The 21,141-nt window shown below is 24.9% G+C and overlaps 1 protein-coding gene across 1 annotated transcript; it reads right to left on the reverse strand.

The window, feature by feature from the left end:
* Positions 1-4,076: 4,076 nt before the first annotated feature.
* Positions 4,077-13,809, reverse strand: LOC145835935 (kelch-like protein 25). Its single transcript, XM_082943704.1, has 2 exons — positions 13,750-13,809; positions 4,077-5,015 (listed from the first exon to the last, which is right to left on the reverse strand). Exons 1-2 carry the CDS (start codon positions 13,807-13,809, stop codon positions 4,077-4,079), a joined length of 999 nt encoding a protein of 332 aa, XP_082799830.1.
* Positions 13,810-21,141: the final 7,332 nt, after the last annotated feature.

Consider the following 21,141-nt stretch of genomic DNA (forward strand, 5'->3'; position numbering starts at 1 on the left):
TTAAACAATCCGTCAAAAATGTGGTTGGGAAATTCCGCAAAAAAAAAATAATTGTTTGTGTTTTGATTAAAAATAAAATTTAAGATTTTTTTTTATTACACTAAAATATAAAATCCGTAAAACAGTTAAAAACGAGATCAATAACTTATAAAATAATCAAACGTTGTTTTCTTAAACTATTTCAAAAACTTGTGGTCCAAAATATCTGAGTTTAATTTTCTCTATAAACGATTTAAATTATTTTAAATCTATTATGCAAAATAAAAAACAACTTTCACTAAAATCAAATTAACCTAATATATGTACTTAAATTAGAATGATAATTTAATATAAGTTGCTTAGTTCAACAGAAAATCAGGCCATTTATGTAAGTAAACAATGCTTCAAACGTTTCTCTCAAAAACAATACTAAGCACACGTTCATTTATTGTTTACACTTGAACAGTTTTATAGTCGTTTAATGTTTTTATTGCGTTTTAAGAACTAGAATGACGTAGATAAACTCAGGTAGGTGATTAATTTGATCAATGCAAAATATAACAGCGTAAATAAGTTTTATAGATTATTAATTGCTGCACAAGTAGAATTTACAAAGCTTATTTAAAAGTTTTTCTCATAAAAAAGTTGTTATTTAGAAACAGTGTAAAAACAAACTTGGTTCAAGTTTTACATACCAAGTTTTGCAACAAAAACTAAATACAACTAAACCTATTTTAATCTTGAAAACGTTACTTTCTCTTAAACATGTTTCTGCTTTATATTTTTTCTTTAATTTTATGTAAAATTACCATAATTTAAATAAAATAAATTAAAAAAACGGTAAATGGTTAAGTACAGCAATATACACATTTATCATTATTCAAATAAATGTACTAGAAACTGGAAAAATTATATTATTACTAATTTTGTGAGCTAACAATACAATTAACCTTATTTGTAATTAATGTTGACACAACATAGTTTTGAAAAATTCACTTAAAAATACTTTACTTGGGAATCTAATTTTCTATAAAACAACCTAAAGCGCAATATTCAACTCCTTAATTAAATCAAAGTTTAAAAACATTTTAAATAAGCATTAAGACATATATACTCTTTCATATGTTTGATTATTTATACTACATTTTATTGTACTTTTAATTATTAAACTTGCTTAAAAATTTGTCTTATAATTGTTTAAAAACTTTTCTCTTCAATCCATTTCAAAGACGAAAAAACATACTTCGATTGAAAACAAATTATTACTAAATACACTTTAAATTGTTTCAAAAAGAATAAATAAAACAACACTCAATTAAACTTTAATTTAAAAATTGCCAATAAACATTTTTTTTGAAACCGTAAATAACACTCTTTTTACTAAAACCAACTATTTTAGCTTGAAAACATAAAACATAAAAGGTCAACACAACTCGTTATTCTTTTTTTTTAGATTTGTTAACTATCTTACTACATTTTAATATTATATAACTTTTTTTTTTAAGTTTTCTGACACAATTGTTTATAGTTTTTATTCAAATTTATTTAATAGTTTATTTTTATAGTTATGTAGTATGTTCAGTATACTTTTCATATTTGTCAACTTGTATATTGTTTATAACAACACTAAGGTATCTTAACTAATGTTATTTTTACTAAATTGCAAAGTTAACTTTACAATACTTTATAGTGTTTTGATTTTTTTTACTTAAAGTAAAATAATTTATTTTAGTAAAAGAAAAGTTTTTAACAAAGTTTCGAAACATATTTACATCATACTATTTTGTAACTAAAATTAAACTTAAAGTACAATAGTTAAATTTCTTGAACCGTTGTAAAAAAGATTAATTTATTAAATTTGAACACCTTTTTGATTTAAGTACAACTTAAGCTATATTTTTAAAGCCCTATATCCATACGCTAACTAAACACTTTAATCAATGTTCTATTTAATTAATAGAAAATATTATAAAGTTAAAATACTATTATTTTAAAGTACAGAAAACTAACGATATTGAATAAAAAATCTATGAAATCTTATTATAACAAGTTTAAAGCAGAAAAAATTCAACTTGTTATAATAAGATTTCATAGATTTTTTGTTCAATATCGTTAGTTTTCTGTACTTTAAAATAATAGTATTTTAACTTTAGAAGAGATCAAACTATGTCAAACTTGCATGAATTAATAACTTTCTTTTTGTCAAAAACTTAGTTATATTATAACTTATAAAACAAATCATCTAGATAATGATTTGAAAGTAAAAAATAAAATATAAAAAGGTGATATCTTACTATTTCAATTAATTAAACACAAAATTTTTAAGAAAAGCATGTTATAAAATACTAGACAAATTTGTAAATTATTTGTAAAAAATACTTTTATTAAATACTATTATAGAAAGGTTTTTGAACGTATTTATATACCATTTGCAACTTATTATTAACATATCACTCATTTTGTTTTATATTGTCTCACAAAGTTTTTTAAAACTATACTAGTTTTGTTCTCAAGATGTAAATGTTAAATGAAATTTGAAAAAAAATTGAGAAACATCATGGCAAATCTTCCGACGAATTACAGACCATTACGGAATAGATAAAAACAGCGCAATATTTAAACATATTTCTAAGTACACACTCTGTCAAAACTCTGACATAGTTCGAAAATTTAAAAATTTGAAACGATGTAAACAAAGCGAACTCTACAGCCAGGAATCAATATTGATTGAAGAAGAGCGACCTAAGCTAAATACGCAAATAGCATTGAATGGAAAAGCAAAATTAATAAAAATTTAATAATTAACGTACCTTAACTTTAGTTTTAATTGCTAAATCTCTAAATTTTTTCTTATTTAAATTTACTCATGCATCATAATTTAAAGTTATTTTTTAAGCTTTTTACTGACCAAAAATGTTTCAAATTTCATTTAACATTTACCACTTTAAAATGAAATTTTTATTAACCGTCTTAAAAATTACGCTACATCTCAACATATTCAACAGCAGTTTATCTAAAAAACATTTATCAGATTACAATAAGAGATTTTTTATATCAAAAACTTGTTTAGTATGTTAATGTTTGTCATATAAATATCGACTCAATTTTTCTCAAGTTTTATTTAAGATATCAAGTTAACAATTAAGTATTTCACTCTATACTAAATTTTATCATATGTTTATTCAGCGTAATAGTAAAAATATACTCAGTTACTCAATTTAATAAAACTTTTATTATTTGTCAACTTTTTTTGAGTATGAAAACAAATTCAATTAAAATCAAGATGTTGTATCAGCAGTCTTCAAGCTAATCAAAATATGTGCACCCTAAAACGCAAATTAAAGTTATTTGTACCCAAATGTGCGAACACCTTGCATAAGTTTCAAAGTTTCCGTATTATCTAGGGCAGGATGTCCTAAATCTATTATACCCTTTAAAAAGATTTCTCAAACTACTAAACACCTTTCTTTTTGCACTTCATTATCTCTTAAAAATATCTATTGTAAGTTTCAAATTATTGCCTTGTGGCTCAACATTTTACGGCTTGTAGACCCCTAATTTTCCTTATTTTATTCCAAAATATCTAGTCCAGTATAAGTTTTAAACCTACCTTAAAAGCTACCTTTTTTTAGTTTTCATCATTAACTGCGGAAAAACTAGTGTAAGTTTCAAAATTTAGAACATTTCTTTAAGTTACGGTTCGTGCACTCCAAAATAAATGTTGTGCACCTTAAAAATTTCGTGCACCCAATAATAAATTTGAAGACTACTGTATTAAATAGTTAAAGCTTTAAAGATCAAGTTTTAAAATATTCCATCTGTAGCAAAATCTCAAACAGTCAAAGTTTAAAAAAGAGGAATAAAACTTTAAGAAAAAAAGCACACTTTAAGAAAATATCAATGAATGAAATGTTTATTCTAGAATTAAATTTTTCTGTGAAGTAGAAACGACTTATAAAGTCATTAAAAATACATTTTAAAGTCTTTTAGGGAGTTTCTTAAGTATGAAGAAAAATAGTTCTTGGCACTTTTTGTCTCACAGTAGCCCCTTTTGTACTGTAACAATATTAAAACAACAATCCTATATTTAGCCTTATTTACAACGCTGTAATTCCTATGCAAGAATAATAATAACTTATACTCCGACTTAAGGGGTTTTCCAGCCATGACCAAGATTCACCATCAATGTCATAAACATATACGGTCCATTGATTTCGAAAAACGTATATTTTTCTACCAATTAAAGCTATTTGAAGACTTTGTACGATTCTCCAGGTCATCGGAGTGTCTATCATAAGTGTAAATTTGTTGCTAACACAATCGTACACCTCACAACTGAACTTCTTCGTGCCTCCCAGTACAAAAACTTTGTTTTCCGAGGCGACCGCCTTGTGTTTATTCCTGCGATGGCACATGTCTGGTAATCTTTTCCACAAAAAAGATTCCGGATCAAAAGCTTCAGTGGAACGCAAACGAGCTCCATCGTCTTCTCCCCCGCAAACAAATATCATGTTTCGGAACGCCGTGGAAGCTGCAAACTGTCTTCGCTCGAGCGTGCGCGGCAAGTCGTGCGAATCGTCGACTGCAGGACTGAAGCAGAAGCAGTGACCTCGCCAGTCGCCGCAGTCCATTCCGCACAGAACGTATATTTTTTCCAGCAACGAGCAAACACTGAATCCTGGCTGGTAATCCGGAAACGAGCCGACCGTTTCCCAGCTTTCAGAGATGCCAGGCGTGTATTTTTGAATCAGCCTCTCATCCAGGTAACCACACAGCCCACCTACAACGTATATCGTCCCGCATATGTTTAACGCGAACGATGACCGGCATTCTTTGAGACTGGGCAGCTCAGGGATTTTCCTAAGACCACTGGTTGAAATTTCGAAAACGTTGGTACTTGTGCGAAAGTTTCTACGTTTTCCGATGCACAATACAGATTTGTCGTGTTCACTGCAAACACGTTGGCCAGGAAGAGAACTTAAATTCAAAGTTCTGTTTCTTTCTGCTTTTTCAATTGTTTTTTCAAAGCCCCCCAACTTCGAATACCAAGCAGTAGTACATTTTAGCTCATTTAAAGCAAAGGGTGGTAACAAATGCAAACGAACGTAAGATAAAAGTTTGATAAAAAACGTGCTTCTTGATATTTTCTTGTGACTAACCCAAGAGTTAACTGCAGTCAAGACACTTAACTCGGAGGTAACGTTTAGTTTACGACTCTTTAAAATCTTAATAAGATGTTTGTATCCAAGTTTTAAGTATTCTTCAGTTTCAGCAATTTGTTGAAAGTATTTATGAATGTATCTTGTAGAAACCTTATTAAGTCTTTTGACTTTTAGAACTTCTGAAAGATAAAAATAAAAGCAAACGTTTTTTAAAGATATGCGTTTAGTAAGATATTTGCAACAAGTAGTTTCACCCTTTTTGATTGACAAAAACTTAAAAACTTTTAACATTGGAACTATGTTGTTTTCATTCAGTTTCAAAATACCTGTTAAATTTTAAGAATAATAGTTTATATAACATTATATTTAAAATAGTTCCCTATAAAACTTGTCAAGCAAACATTAAAGAAACACAACTTCAGTTTTTTATATTAAAATGTATTCTTTAAAGCAGGGTTTCCAGAACACATTTACTAAATCGCCCCCTTTTCAGAAATTTGAAAAAAATCGCCCCCCACTCTTTTACAAAGTAATTTTTCACCTGAGTACCAAATTTTAAGCCAAATAGTTGTCTTCGAAATGTTATTTAGTCTGGTACTTCTTATGCACGCCCTTTTGGGCTATGTTCAAAGTAGTTTACAGGGCTTGAGAAAATAATCTACAGTTATTTTCTTATAAGCCAAGTAAAGTATATTAAAATGCTTAATTATTAAAAAGCCGTTTGTAACTTGTAATCAATCCTGTTTAAATATAAATTGTTTTAAAACTAATAAAAACTTTAGGTTAGTGGTGGACAACTTTGTAGTTAGCAATTTATATTTAGTGAAAAATCTTTTCTAGTTTCAACTCGTTAAAAAATGTGATTGCGGGCTGCATAATTTAAAAAAAATATAAGAAAATAAAAAAACTCGAAAGAAATTGTAATAAAATGATTTAGTATTATTTTGATCTAGGAAATACTATTGTGAACTGAAACCCAAGTTGAAAGCGTATTTCAAAATATTAAGTATCAAAAAACTAAATTTTATTTATTTTGCAGAAAGTAGTTTTCAAGTTATTTAGCGGGTCGAAATTTGACTGGAGCTGAACCGTACGTTACCCATCTAAAATCTTAACTGAAACCTAGCATTATAATAATCTCTCATATAACGAATTTTGGACATTTAGAAGTTAGTACTAAGTAACTTATTTAAGCCGCACAAAACACTTAATTTTTTTTTATAAATAGACATATTCTAGAATAACTGTACAAGAGATAAAAAACTAAAAAAGAATGAACAGTTTATTTTACACATATTGAAATAAATACTAAAACATAGTTTCTGATCTAGTTTAAGGAAGTTTGACCGACTGATAGATTAACTCACATGAAAAGTAGTTTCATCAACGGCTTCAGTTAATGCAGTAAAATTATAACTTTCAATGCGAAGATATATATTATAAGCTAGTTTGTTGTAAAGTTAAAAAAAAAATTTAAACTATATGTTTTGTAGTAGAATAACATTAAGTAGTATTTGATTTGGAATCACCTTTAGGAAACTAAACCTTAATTCTAATTTTTTTTTTTTCTTAATTTAAATTTAAATTAAAATCAAATTTTTTACAGTTAATTCTGTGAACAGAATGTAATCAATTAAAAAAAAAACTTTTAATTAGGTTGAAATTTTGTTTTGTTACTGTGGCAGTCCTTTTGATGGCTTATTTAATTGTTATTAATAATTTTTTTCTAGCTATTAGCCTATAAACATTTAACAGAGAAAAATATTGAAAAACTAAAAGCTAGTGTAGAACTATTAAAATAAACAACACGTTCTAATTGCTAAGATATTTTGAATTAAGATAAAACAGAAAACAGTTGTATTAATAGTTTAAAACTCTCAATATATAGATTTTTTAACAATAATAAATAAAGTTAGAAAACAAAAATGAGTTTAAGAATCTGTTTAATGAAAAATTTTAAGTCATCTCAAATAAATATCTAATTCTACACTCTTTTAAAATCAAAAAAATCTTTTTGAAATAAAAACATTAATGGTTATTAAGATTTTTTATTTATACAAATTAAACAAGATTAATTAAATACTTTTCAAACAAATATTTTAATCACTATGCTTTAAAAATGTTTAGTGTAATGTAAAGCGACAAATATAAACTACAAAATTAACCAGGTCAAAAAAAAATATTAACAACTTTAAAACCAAAAATTTTAGTAGACTTCCGCTTCAGTTCGCACTTTGAACAAAATCAAAGAAGTGCGAACTCAAAAATGCATTTGCATTTATTTTTACAAAATGACAAATTTCAATATGTTATATGTAATAATGTTATGAATAAACATGAAATCAATTAAAACATAAAACAAACATTCATTTAAAAAATAGATCTATATAAGCTAAAAAATATTTTTTTTTGTTTTATTGATGCTTAATTAGTAATAGACTTTTTTTTTATATTAAATTTAAGAAAATATAAATTTGTACTTTTTTAAGTAAAAAGTGCGAACTCAAGAGAAAGTCTACCGTAATTAATATTCAAAAGACATTATGCAAACCTGTTGTAGAATAAATAACTTAATAAAGTTATAATTTTAAAAAGACTACTTGAATACAATAAAAACCAGGTTAAATAAGAAGCATTTTAAAAAATCAAATTAAAAAAATACTTACATAAAATAATGTGTGCTACTGAAGTCTAATATTTTGTGATGGATGAGGTTCATTAATGCTTACAAATTTTTTATATCTGATTCATAATCAGTAAAATAAAGCCTCAAGTCACCTCATTTACAAATTTCGAGATTAGATCTTTTGCTCAAAATGTTGATACTGAACTGAAAGCTTTCTTGATAAAATAGCTAGAAGGAAAAGCTATAAAAAACAATCTAAATTTCTCTTAAAGGAATGGATATTTTTGTCTTAGTTTTTGTTGAGTCTTAAAGATTTTAGATCGTTCTTTGGAAAAATTTACTTAAGTTCAAGGTCAGTTTGTAGATCTGAGAAGGTTTCCTGTAAGTCGTTTACTTCAAAAAAATCTGCCTCGAAGGGATTCATATTTTCATCTAAATGATAGATTTTTTGTGTCAAATCGAAATTTTACTACTTAATATGTCAAAATTGTTAAACATTCCAGATTTTTTCAGGTTTTTTTTTTTGCCTAAACTGTCAAGCTCCAGGTTTCTAGGTAAATTGGCAACCCTGTATAGTTTTATTTCTTAGTCTAACTTAGTAAATTTTTAAAAAACAATTGGAAATATCATGAGGTAATACTTAATAATAGACTAAATAGATTTTTACAAACCATTTATGATCACAAATAACATATATGTCAGGTTATAAAATGTCGAGAGGGATTACGATCATCTATGATCTATGTAGTTTTTAAATAATAAAATATATGAATGAAAATATGTAATTTACTTAAAAGTAGGAGTCACAAGCTGTTGTTTTTTTAATATTTTACATTAACAAAATAAACTTTTTTGTTTAATTTTTACATCAGGGTCAAATATTTAATAGCAAGCTAAAATTAGTAAAGTAGCAAGATAAAAAGTAAAAAAATTATAACTGCCCGAAATTTTAAAATCGCCCCATTTTCGCCCCCTTACTAGTTATCGCCCACCCTTTTGCCCCCTTACTAATTATCGCCCCCCGACTTACTAAAATCGCCCACTTTGGTAAACCCTGCTTTAAAGGGATAACTTTATTTTATACATGTTACTTAAATCTAATTATTTAGTTAAGTCATTTTTAAAAAACAATCTCTATTCGTTTACAATTTAAAAAAATGCAATCAATATTCATCAGTTTAACCTTTTTTTAAATTGAAGTTTAATGAAAATAGTTATTACTAATAGAACTTAATATTAACTTAAATGAACTTATTTATTTTTTAAGTAAAATAAAGACAACAATTTTGCTTTTTTATATGTATACTTCAAAATCATGATTAAAATTCCTGAACTGTTATAATTACCTGTTCTAAGAAATTGTTTGAGAGACTTAAGTGTTTCTTTCTTAGTGCTATCATCAATTAAATCAATGTTTCCTTTTTTTAAAAACTTCAATAATTTTTTGTGTCTACTTTTGGAATACTCCTCCAAGTAATGTAATAATAATTTATTACAACTTTTAATCGCTTTTTCTTGTGATTCTTTTGATGACATTTTATTTTGTTTAAATATTCTAATAAAAACAAATGTACTTGTTTCAAATAATCGTCTAAACATAAACTAAGATTTTTATAATAGTAAAATTAAAGTACAAGGGTTACTTTGGCTTGAATAGCTTTTTTGCAATTTTAAAAAATGTCCAAACTTTAGATCCGATTATTTTCCTTATCTTTAAAGCTAACTTAGAATTTTTCTTTGTTCTTAAGAGCACTCATTTGCCTTTAATTTCAAAAAAATAATCGGAATGGGGACTTAAATTTAGTAGTGGAACCCCTTTAAAAATTTAATTTTTTCTTGTTTTAGCTTTTCATAATAAATTAAGTAGCAATTTTTTTAATTTTTAAATCTATTTATTAAGCTAATTTTTTTATAATAATTTTTTTTTTGTTTTTTTTTAATATATCCCCAAATGTCTTTATATACAGATTTCCAAAATATTCAAATTTATCATGGCTTTACTGAAAAAGTTAATATTTTTCAACTAAATTTTATTTTGATATTCTTACATAATTAAGTTTTTTATTGAGGATATATTAAATATTTTCCAATTTATTATCTTATTATATGACCTTTTAAAGTACTACATAAATTTACCTAATTCGAGAGATTTCTGCCTTAAGTCCTATAAGTTTATGTTTCCATAACATAAAATTAAGTTTAATAAGAATACTGCTAATAAAAACCATTTAAAAAATGTTATATATTTTCAGTAAAGCCATGATAAATTTGAATATTTTGAAAAATTTTGTTTCGGGATAGCTTTTAAAAATATTTTAAGAAAATAATATATTTTTATGATAAAAAAACTTAGTTTAATAGGTAAATTTAAAAAAATCTTATTTTATTTTGGAGAAAAGCTAAAATAAATAAAAAAAAGTAAGAAAAAAGTTAATTTTTCAATTTCAAATTTTAGGCAAAGGATCATTCTCTAAGATAAAAAAAAACCTAAGTTAGCTTTAAAGATAAGGATAATAATGGGATCTAAAGTTAAGGTATTTTTTAAAAACTCCAAAAAAAGCTATTCAGGCCAAAGTAACTCTCATAACTAAAGTTAGAAGTTTGAGAGTTAAATATTATACTGTACGTTTAAATAAAACTCTTAAGTAATATCATTTATCTAAATAATCTGATTAGTACTGAATAAATAAATAATTCAAATTAACAACTTTATATAATAGTATAACAGTACTCGAGTATTCGTAGTTTAAAATAGAAAACTTTACATTAAAAGTAATGTATTTCCGTTACAACTTTAATTTTAAAATTCATTTTATTCTAAGACTTTACAAATAGTAAACTTTTAGTTCTAAATGTTTATAAATTTTAGTCTAATAGTTAATATAAATCTTATAAGATGAACATTTTTTTAGACTATTTTTAAATAAAGCTAACAGAAAAATAAACTATGAATTCAACTTAAATAGTATAAATAACAATTTTATTATAGGTCATTATAAAACTTTAATTTTAATCTGAACAGATTATTTATATTTATATTTTAATAAACTTGGAAAAACAATTCTAACTGGTTTTTCTGCATGTTTGTATACATATACCATACTCTATATCACAGGGTGAGCACTAAATTTATGTTGAAGAGCAAGGAAATAGTTTTAGGGGCACGAAGTTCATTTAAATGTAGTTTATGATGGAATCAAAAAATTTTAAAAAAATCTCCAAGTTACCAGTTTTATGGAAACAACCAATTTGTTCCAATAAAATTATTAAACTTATTATAAGACATAAATTTTAAAATTTAAACTAGTCTGAGTGAACTTAATTAAAGTAGCTTTTATAGTTTTAATTTTTGAATTTAACCTATATTGCCCAGTTTATTTATTTTCTGTTTAAATAAATGCTATTTCAAACCCAAGCCCGTAAAAAAATGTTTAATCTTTAATCAGTTGAAATTTTTCTATACTTTTAACCAATACTTCAGTGTTTCAGAAACTGTATAATATGGCCCACTTGCTGCGAATAGGCCGAAATGGGCCGTGAAGAGCAAAGGGAGAGTCCATACTAAAGTAGCCTGCACTTGGTATTCTGGGGCTTGTATGGGTGAGCAAAAGGTCTTTGGCACAAATTAAGAAAGTTTTTAAATTTTGACCAGATATTTTGGGGTTTTTAATGAGTGGGGCGAAAACCTACAAAAACTTAGTTTCTTTTTTTTTTTTTTTTGTAAGTTTTATTTATAATTAGTTTAGCATGCTCATATAGTCTGAGAAATATTCAAATTTCTATATTGCAGTTTATTTTGTGTACATTTTTTGTTTAAAGTCTAATTAAATTTATGATTTTGACATAGTTATTTTTTTTTACAAAAATATTTAGTTAAAAAGAAATAATTTGAACTAAAGCTCATCCTTATTTTAAAAAATCTATTAAATGAAATAACGGTTATTGAAATAAAACAAAATTTTACAAACTCATTTTCTTTAAACAATCAATTTTCTATTGCATTAAGTTGTACAAGTTTATAGTTATCACAATGTAAGAAAGCTCTACAACTTTAACAAAACTTTTGTGTAGTTATAAAAATTAATAACTCCATCAAACAAAAATTCTGTTCTCAATATGTGGAAAATATATAAAATAGTAAACTTGACGCAATTTGCAAAATTACTTTCATAATGCTAACTGTGAATGGAGGAAATCTTTTGTAGCTACAATGTTTTTTAGTTCAGTGATAACATGTTCAACGTTCAAAAAAGCAGTCTTTATAAACTTTCAAATAACATCAAGTCCTAAATTTTATATATGGAGCAGAAGTTTTATCTCAATAAAAAGTTAAAATATAACTTTTTGATTTGTTTATAGAAACTAAAAATTATTTTTTCTCCAAAACTATAACTTCATAATTTCTTTAATAGCTCTTTATTAATAATACATAAAGTTGTTTGTAGTGATTGCTGTTATATACCTAAATTTCACTACGGTTAAAAATTAAGTAGAAAAGATAATTTGCAATATAATGATTAAAAACAAAGTTTTTTTACCAATTTAAGTTTCAAAATTGAGTTTTTCACAGAGTTTTCAACTTGTGTTTGAAAGACTTAAAAGCTAATTTACTAATAGTGTCACAAAAATATGTACTACAATGTATAAAAATACAAAAAAAATACAATATTAAACTTATTTCCCACAAAATTTTTGAAACTAAACAACATTAGGATTGTTATCACGCATTAAACACTTTTTTTTTTTCAAAAAATCTTAAACAGTTAGATATATCTGTAATCTGCGCACTTACAACTGTTTAATATACGCAAACTTACTGAAAAAATTATTTTTGATTTAATCTAAAATTTACTTCGTACTCTTTAGTATCTTTTATAATAGCCTTAAAATTAAGTTTCCGTAAGTCTAGCTGTTTTAAACGTTTGTTTTTAATTGTACTTAATGTAAAACTAGTATGCAATTTTTAAAGGAATGTAAGGAAAGTATAGTTGTACAACTAAACTCAATTTTTGCTTATAAAACCACACGGTAATCTCTTTAAAACATAATGTTTAAATACAATCTCAAACATAGACTTAAGTAAAAAATTAATTTACTGGCCCTGGTAGTTTAAAAATTTTAAACTTAATAAACTTTCTGTGAAATATCTTACACGCAAGCTTAAAAACTTATCAATAAGTTCTAGTAGTGTGTTGTCTAGAATTAAAACTTTTCAAACTCACTCCAAATAAACTACTGTTATTACTCTATGATCGTAAAATAACTTTATCTTTATTTTTTATTTTTATTGTTGTCCTTGTTTTAAAACTGACTTGTTTAGGTTAGAAATTAAATAAAGTTTCTTTGCTCCTATTATAACTAGGTTAAGAATTTTTTTTGTTTTTTTTACTGATTGTAATGAAATATTTTTCGTTTTAATTTTTTATAAAACTAATATCAAACACTTTTGGATGTTTTTTCTTATCAGTTACTTCATTTAACACAAAAATAACGTGAGCTTTTTAGCTTAATCAATTAAAAATTAAGTAAAGTATTTTTTCAAACTTATTCTATTTTTATATATTTAAGTACTTTTTTCTCAAATCAACATTGTTTAAAAAAAAAAACCTTATCTAGTTTTTTATTAGTAATAGTTTTAAAATTTCTCTGAAATAACAATAGGTTTTTTGTGCAATAAAAATTAAATCTAGGAAAATCTGTTAAAATGCAAAGTTCTAAATTTTTGTTGTCCATATTATCGTAGATTTCATGCTAGCTACTTATTTACAGTTTTTAATATGTTAAACTTTTACAAAATACATACTAATAACTGCATTTTATTAGATATTAGAATTTATTAAGTTAAATTTTAAATTTAGTACATTTAAGATTGATATGCTTGATATCGTTAATAATACTAATACATTCTAAATTAAAGCTTTTATTTCAATCTTTTAAGTTGGGTGATTAGGGTAAATCAGGTATAGATCAGGGTTTACAAACCAAGTGGCCCCCTTGGGAGCCATGAGCAGTAAAGGAGTCACAGGCGGAATATGAGGTCATAATCTGAAACTTCTTCTAGATATTCTGCAGTTGCTGAATAAGAGTAAAAAAAAAGGTCTTAGGTGTTTTGTAGTTTTGAAACTTATACTACATATTCTAAAGTTGCTGATAAAGAGCAAAAAAAGAGGTCTTAGGTGTATTTTATGGTTGCTTTTAAGTAATCTTGGCACAAAGTGTCCATATTTTTTTTTTTAATTTCTAATAAGGGGGGCAATTTGAAAAAAAAAACTTGGGAAACCCTGTAATAGATAAAGAAAGATTCATAGCTAAAGTTCTGGTTAAAACAGTTAAAAAATAAAAACTTGTATACTGTGACAATAATGGACTATAATTTATTTTTATAAAATGAATAAATTAGTTTTTTATTACCATAGAACAGTTAAATGATAGGTTTATTTTATGTTAATCCATTCCTTTAATATTTTAATAAAAATCTTTTTCTTAATACTTTGTATTAATGCGCGAGTGGTCAAGAAACATTTCCATCCATTCTTATCCATTTTTTAACCTAACTTAAAATTGATAGACAATAAGGTTTAGGTAGTTGCGTAAAGAAAAGTTAAAATGTCAATGGTGCTATTTTATACTTTGTCATTGGTGTTAGTTTTTTATATTTGTATGATTTATGTAACTGACTTAAAGTAAGTTGAAATACAGGTTTTTTAATAAGTTAAACAAAAATCTTCAATATTTTACCTCATTTAGATTACTTTGGACTATTTTTTATCTCACAAAATTTTGTGTGAGGCCCATATATTTAGGGTTAGTACTCATCAGGTTGTAACAACTAATTTTGTTTTAGCTCTTAGATCTAAGACAAGTATAGGATTTTAATTATAAAAGTTTTATTTATTTTGTTTATCTATTGTATAGGTGTTATAATTAATGTTTTTTGATTTGTTTTTTTTTTTTCTGCTGCTTAACTCTATAAAATATGCTTTTAAAAGCATAAATTGTTATATCATCAAGTTTCAAATAAATAAAAGTACCTAGGAAACAACTTGACTAAAAAACTTTACATTTTAGTAAATTTAGTTCAACACTTTTATATTTTTCTGCAGCTCTGCCCTTGTATCATTACAATTTATTTTTATCTAACAGAGGTAGCACAAGTTCCAAGAACCTCTGTAGAGCTTCCAGTTTAAAATAAAAGTTTAAAAGTTTAATATAAACAAATTAATCCATTTTACTTTTTTCCATATAATTAATTTCTGTTTTTGTGTAAAAACTTATATTTCTTTTACTTTGATTCATGTAAATTTATAAGATATAGTCCATATTTAATTAAGGACAAAATAATTAGTACTATAAATAGTCTATCAACATTTTTTAACCATTATAATTATTATACTATTATAAACAAAAGTAAGTTTATTTTCAATTTCATAACGTAACATTATTACAACTATATTTTCTAATTTGGCCTTAGAAGACCTTAATAGTTTTACATTAACATGATGTTCACAGCTTATTTAGAAAAAAAAAGTACAACAAAGTATACTAAATTAAAAAAATTATTAACTTTAATAAATTTTATAGGGGTTTAGTATGTAAAGTTTTTTATTGTTTTGTATAAAAAAGATTGAGCTTTTATTGTTAGCTTTTTTTATGTTGTTTTTGAACATAGTAAGGAAACATTGAAATAAAAAACCTTAGTCCTTAACTCATTCACTCAAAGTTTAATCACTTAATTTGGTTTCAAGTTTATGAAAACTAATTTGAGGTAAGTAAGTAGAATATAAAGATATAAATTACTTTATTGTAATAAGTGTCATACTTCTTTATTTCTATGCTTATAAATTGGTTGTTTAAAAGTTACAGCTTATATTTATTTGTATAACTTATGTGCACGACTTAGGTAACCAGCGAATAAAACTTAAAATTACATTAATAAAACTTATTATAATTTTGTTTTATTATAATTACTTCTCTGCTTATTAGAATAAAAGAAAAGGTAATTCATTTTAAAGCAATATTCTCCTCAACATTACAATGAGAAAGTTTCTTGTTAACATTTCATCAGGATTTTTATATATTTTATTTTTCATTATTAAATCATATCTTTATAAACAAAAATATTATTTTATATTCATAGGTAAAAGTTATTGTTTTAGGCTTTCACAGATAAGCTTTATTTTTTTATTTCGGGTTTTATAAAGTTATGGAAATAATTATAAATTTAAAATAAAGTAGCAGTTAATTTTTTAGTCTTTTATTTTTTCCTTAAGTTGTTTTTTGTACTATTAGGTGTTAGAATATTTGTTAATAAGGGCGAGCCTAAATAATATCGATAGAAGTTATTCATTTTAACAAACTTTTTGTTTTATCTCTTTTTTTTTAGTTTGTAGTCTTAACTAAGGTTTTAGATTATGCAGGCAGCGTATGTTTAGCTGGTAAGTTTTTTCCTTCAAGAAAAGGCAACACAAGTTTAAAACAATTGGTCACTGTTTTAGATTTTTAAGTTGGTTCTTCTGTAAAATAAATACTGGTTTAGTTTTTTTACTTAATAAACATTGTTCTTATTAATATTTTTCAAGAAAAAACCTGCTGATCGTTTTGTACACCAATATTATTTTGAAACATAATTATATTAGTTATTGTAAGCTCATAAATGGAAAAAAGTAACAAATGTATAGAATTAAGTTTTAATCCCTCTGTTCCAAAGACATGCATTCTTTTATATTTTGAGAAAGAATTTATTTTAAAATTAAAAACAGCTACAAACATTAACATTCTCTAAGCATTCTTACAACAATTTTCCCAACTCCAAAAACAATACTGTTTATTCAAAGTACTTAATTTCTTTCCGATGCGTATTTATCGGCGTTTTTCTTTCAAATACGCTTAGTTACACATTTTTCTGCTGGTTTAGCGTTTACGATCAATTAAGTTCGAATGATCAACGCATGATTAAGTTAAGCTCAAGCCTATGAAGTAAAAACTTCATCTAAGAAAATACACATTGTCAAGTGAAAAACATTCTATACTTAGTCAAGAGACCAAAATGCTTAGTTTCCGTCTAATAACTAACGCCGTGAGTGCTCTTATTGTAAAAACAATTTCGTCAATAATGCTAATAAAGTTGCATGCTTTTTATCATTATAGATTACTTGTTTACTAATTTAGACAATTTATTTTTGAGGTCTAATAAGTATTACTTGATAAAAAACTACTTGACATTAACTCAAAGTGTGTTTTATTCATAACTTTGGAATAATTAACTTAAAGTAAGACCTATATTTGTAACTTTAGTACTTTAAGCTAATGGTAGGTAAGACACATAGTTTAGATAAGTACTTTGAGAACACATATTTTAGGCGATAAACATAAGTAGTATTATTAATACATTTATGTGGTTATATCTCCATCTTTAACTTTTTTTTAATAACATAAATGACAAAATCGTAAACAAGTGTATTAAGTTAAGTTTTAATTCCTACCTTTAATCCTTTTAAAAAATAACAACACAACAAAAATTCTGAATACCGATAGCCTAAATTTGACAATAGTTAGGTTAGGAAGCTATTTTTTTTAATGCTGTTATTTTTCATAGTTTGCAAAGCTAGAAGAAGCTTGTACTGCTTTAATATATATAAAATAAGGGCAACAGATGCAGATATATATACTATACTTACCACAGATGTTTTTGACACAAAAATATTTGTGGTATATATTCCGATAAGCTTAGCTTATCAGGATCTCCAGGATTAAAGCCTTTTAACGTTACATATTATATCATACTTAAATATTTTTTAGTAAAATTAATTTACTTTTTAAAAGCATACTGAAATCAGTTAAGATCTAAGAAGTTCAATACGTGTACAAAAAATTAAATTTTATATAACTAACTATATCTAATCATTTTTATTAATACTTATTACTTAGCTTACAAATTGTTTTTCTAGTTTTTAGCAAAAGCATCATATTAGACTACGGTTTTCCAAAGTGGTCCATTACAGAAGCTTAAGGGACCATAAGCAGTAAAGTTGCCAAAGGGTGGCTGTGAGTAGTAAAGGGGCCGTAGGGCAGCCATAAGGTATGAAAATTACACTAGATATTTTGGAGTTGCTGATGAAAAACGAAAAAAGGTCTTAGCTTAACTAATAGCAGTTTTGAAATAAACTTAATTTCTATTTAGTTTTACTTTCAATATATTTTTCATATCTGTTTATTTTTAACTTATAAAATTTCATCTTATTTCGTTATTTTTTCTTTAACCTTTTTATGAGTCTGCCTAAATCGAATCTTATTTTACTTTGGTTATATAAGATTGCTACACAATTTTTCAATAAATCTTAATTTTGCTTTGTTTGACTTCTAAAACGAACTGTTAAAACTATATTTCAATTGAATATTCTTGTCATTTACGTAAATTGAATGTTTTTATGCAACTAAATAAAAAAAGTTAAACCTTTACAAACGTAATTTTCGAATACAAAAATCTTTCAATTACTGCCTCTAAGCTACGCTGTTAGTACAGCGCAAGCAAATTTGTATTTATTATCTAATCTAACACAGCTTTATTGTCGGTTAGGGAGTTATTAAAATCATATTATCAAATTTAGCTGATTTCAATACTAAAACTTTGATCTAAATTCGATGATAGTTTTATTTTCATTAGTTAACAATTTCAAATTAAATCGAAAACTAAAACTCACAATACGTATAACACTTGACTGTTCTTTAAAAACTAGAAATAATTACAATTAGATCATTTGATTAAAACAGTTGTTTTGTTCAGCAGAACTTTAATCAGTTGAAATACTTTTATTAAATTCGTATACAAGTAAAATAAAAACGATAAAACATATAATTAACATGGGTTTCATTGCCATTTCGTTTTTTACTGAAGGCTTTGAGTAACTTTACAATCGTATAATTTTTATATAAATTTGAATTGCAAGGAAAAAAATATTAATTTATTTAAAGCTGAGTTATACTAGGATAATAACTAATATAAGTAATGATAAAGCCGCGACGCAAAAGCTTCAAATTTGATTAAAAACTACTTTTTATTTATTTACGAACAAGCAGTTTAAATATAACACAAAGAAGTAGCCAAACAAATAAGTAAATATGTTTTAATAAATATATAACATATACAAAATCTCACTAGCTGGTGTTTGTAACAAAGTTGCTTATAAGTTAGGGGAATTTAATATCTTTTATCAAAGATAGTTAATTACCATATAACAATTTAATGAAAAAAAATATGAGTTTCCAAAGAAGTTACAATTAAAAAAAAGATCTTAGTTAACTTCTAGAAAAAGTTGTACTTATACTAAGAGTCATATAAATAAATTAAATATAAACTAGTTTTTTTTCCATGTTCTATTAAGCTGTACTTTAGTATTTGTACATTATTATTGTCACCAAAAACAATTTACATAAATGAGTTGTTTATATCTTAATTACCTAATTTGTTTATGTTAGCCATAAATAAAATCTTAAAACTTACCAATTTATAAAATATAGGTTAAAAGTGATGGAAAAGAATGCTTTTGAAAAATGTTTTTTGAAAATTTTGTTATCTTGATTCTTTGTATAGTCATTTTCATAAAATGATCATAGAATGTTTAGCTTTGAGTTTTTATTTAAAAATTGTGTATTTACTTATATAAAAAATATCAACTATAAAATACTTGCCATTTCTGTAAGTTTAAGAACAATTTTTATTATTGTAAAAAATGATAAAGAAAAAAACATATATAAAATTAGTTTTAGTTGAAATTATTGTGTATGCAAATGCTAAACTTATTTGTTATAGTATGGTTTGTTTTCATCACAATTTTAAAGCAGCTAAACAGAAAACTTCTAGTCTTATTTTAGGAAATATAAATGATAAAGTTTTATTTTAATTTAAAAAATTAAGTTTTAAATTAATTTTTTTAAATAAATTCCATATAAACTTACTGGTAAAAATTTTTGAAGCTAAGTGTTTATTTATTAATGCGTCTTAACAGTGTTTTGTTATATATACTTCAAAACATAAATATTATAAGTAAAAATAGTACAGCAACAAAATTAAATACTATATATACAAAATGATTAAAAAATTTTACTGTTGCCAAAATACAAAAATGCTGATGTGGTATACTAAAAAGTAACAACCCTGACAAAAAATACGAAAAAAAATAACAAAATTTTACTAAAAAGCATTTTTTGTGTTTTTGTAATTAAGTTTTTGTTAGTAATGATAAAACAGTATTTTTCTTTTTAGTGACAGAAAACAATTGTAGATTAAGTATATAGGTGGGCGTGTAAAGACATATGTTGTAATAAAATAATATCAAGTTTTTTATGTTTTGTATTAGAAACTAAAATACATTTACTAATATAATATTATAGCTTTATTTAGGATCCCCAAATTTTCACAAAACATTCCTTAAACATCTTTGTGGTATGGTTCTATTTTTATTATTTTTATATACCAGCTGGAACAAGTTATGCTTTTATAGAAGTTAAGTTGTTCTTGATTATGTGAGAGTTATATTTTAGAAAAAAGTTATTTTCTTTGTGTGAAAGTATGCATAATGATCTATGTGAACAAATAGATGTACATTTGTAGCAAGCCTAGTTTTTTTTATACGAACATGGCAGAACTCAGCCAAACCCTGTGCACAACCCATTATGTCAACTATTTAAACATCCACCATGTAGTTTCACAACTGTTCCAATCAGGCTGCAGTTGGAACAGAAAACACCAACCAAAGTTTACCGATGCGTTAAATTATAGCGTTAAAAATGCCGTTCTTCAAAACCACAACCAAGGACACCAAATTCAGAACAAACTCCATTTTGATCAATCTTAAATACAAGGCATTTCAATAGCTAACACTGTTTTAACATACGTTTTTTTACGAAATAGTAAAAGAAAAAAGAAAAACTATAAAAAAACTGAAAAGTTTGTAAAAATAAAATTTATAAGTTTTGTCAATCAATTACTTAATTTGTCTGCTAGTAATCTTTATTAATGAAAACAGCTACATTTATAAAATCTCTATTTAGTAATTTTCTGGATTTTAGCAGATTAAAATTAAGAAACATTGTATATGAGTAAATTAAATCTATTTGAAAATACTTAATTGCTATAAAGCGAGATTAGAACAAAGTTTATTATGCTGTCATTGTACTTCACTGTTTAAATTATTTTTCTAGCACTATGATTACAGATTTATTTAATAATTAATTTTGCAGTTTCACTGTAAACTAGTTATTATTTTTTTTGATCACTGATCATTTTAAATTAATTTTACTTAAGACAAATTCTACAATTTAAGTAATACAATTTAACACATTTTGTAAAGTTCTATTAAAATTAAGTATATGTAT

This window comes from Thalia democratica, chromosome 1 (genome assembly GCF_965202585.1).
Source record: "Thalia democratica chromosome 1, ktThaDemo2.hap1.1, whole genome shotgun sequence".
In the NCBI taxonomy this organism is placed as follows: Eukaryota; Metazoa; Chordata; class Thaliacea; order Salpida; family Salpidae; genus Thalia; species Thalia democratica.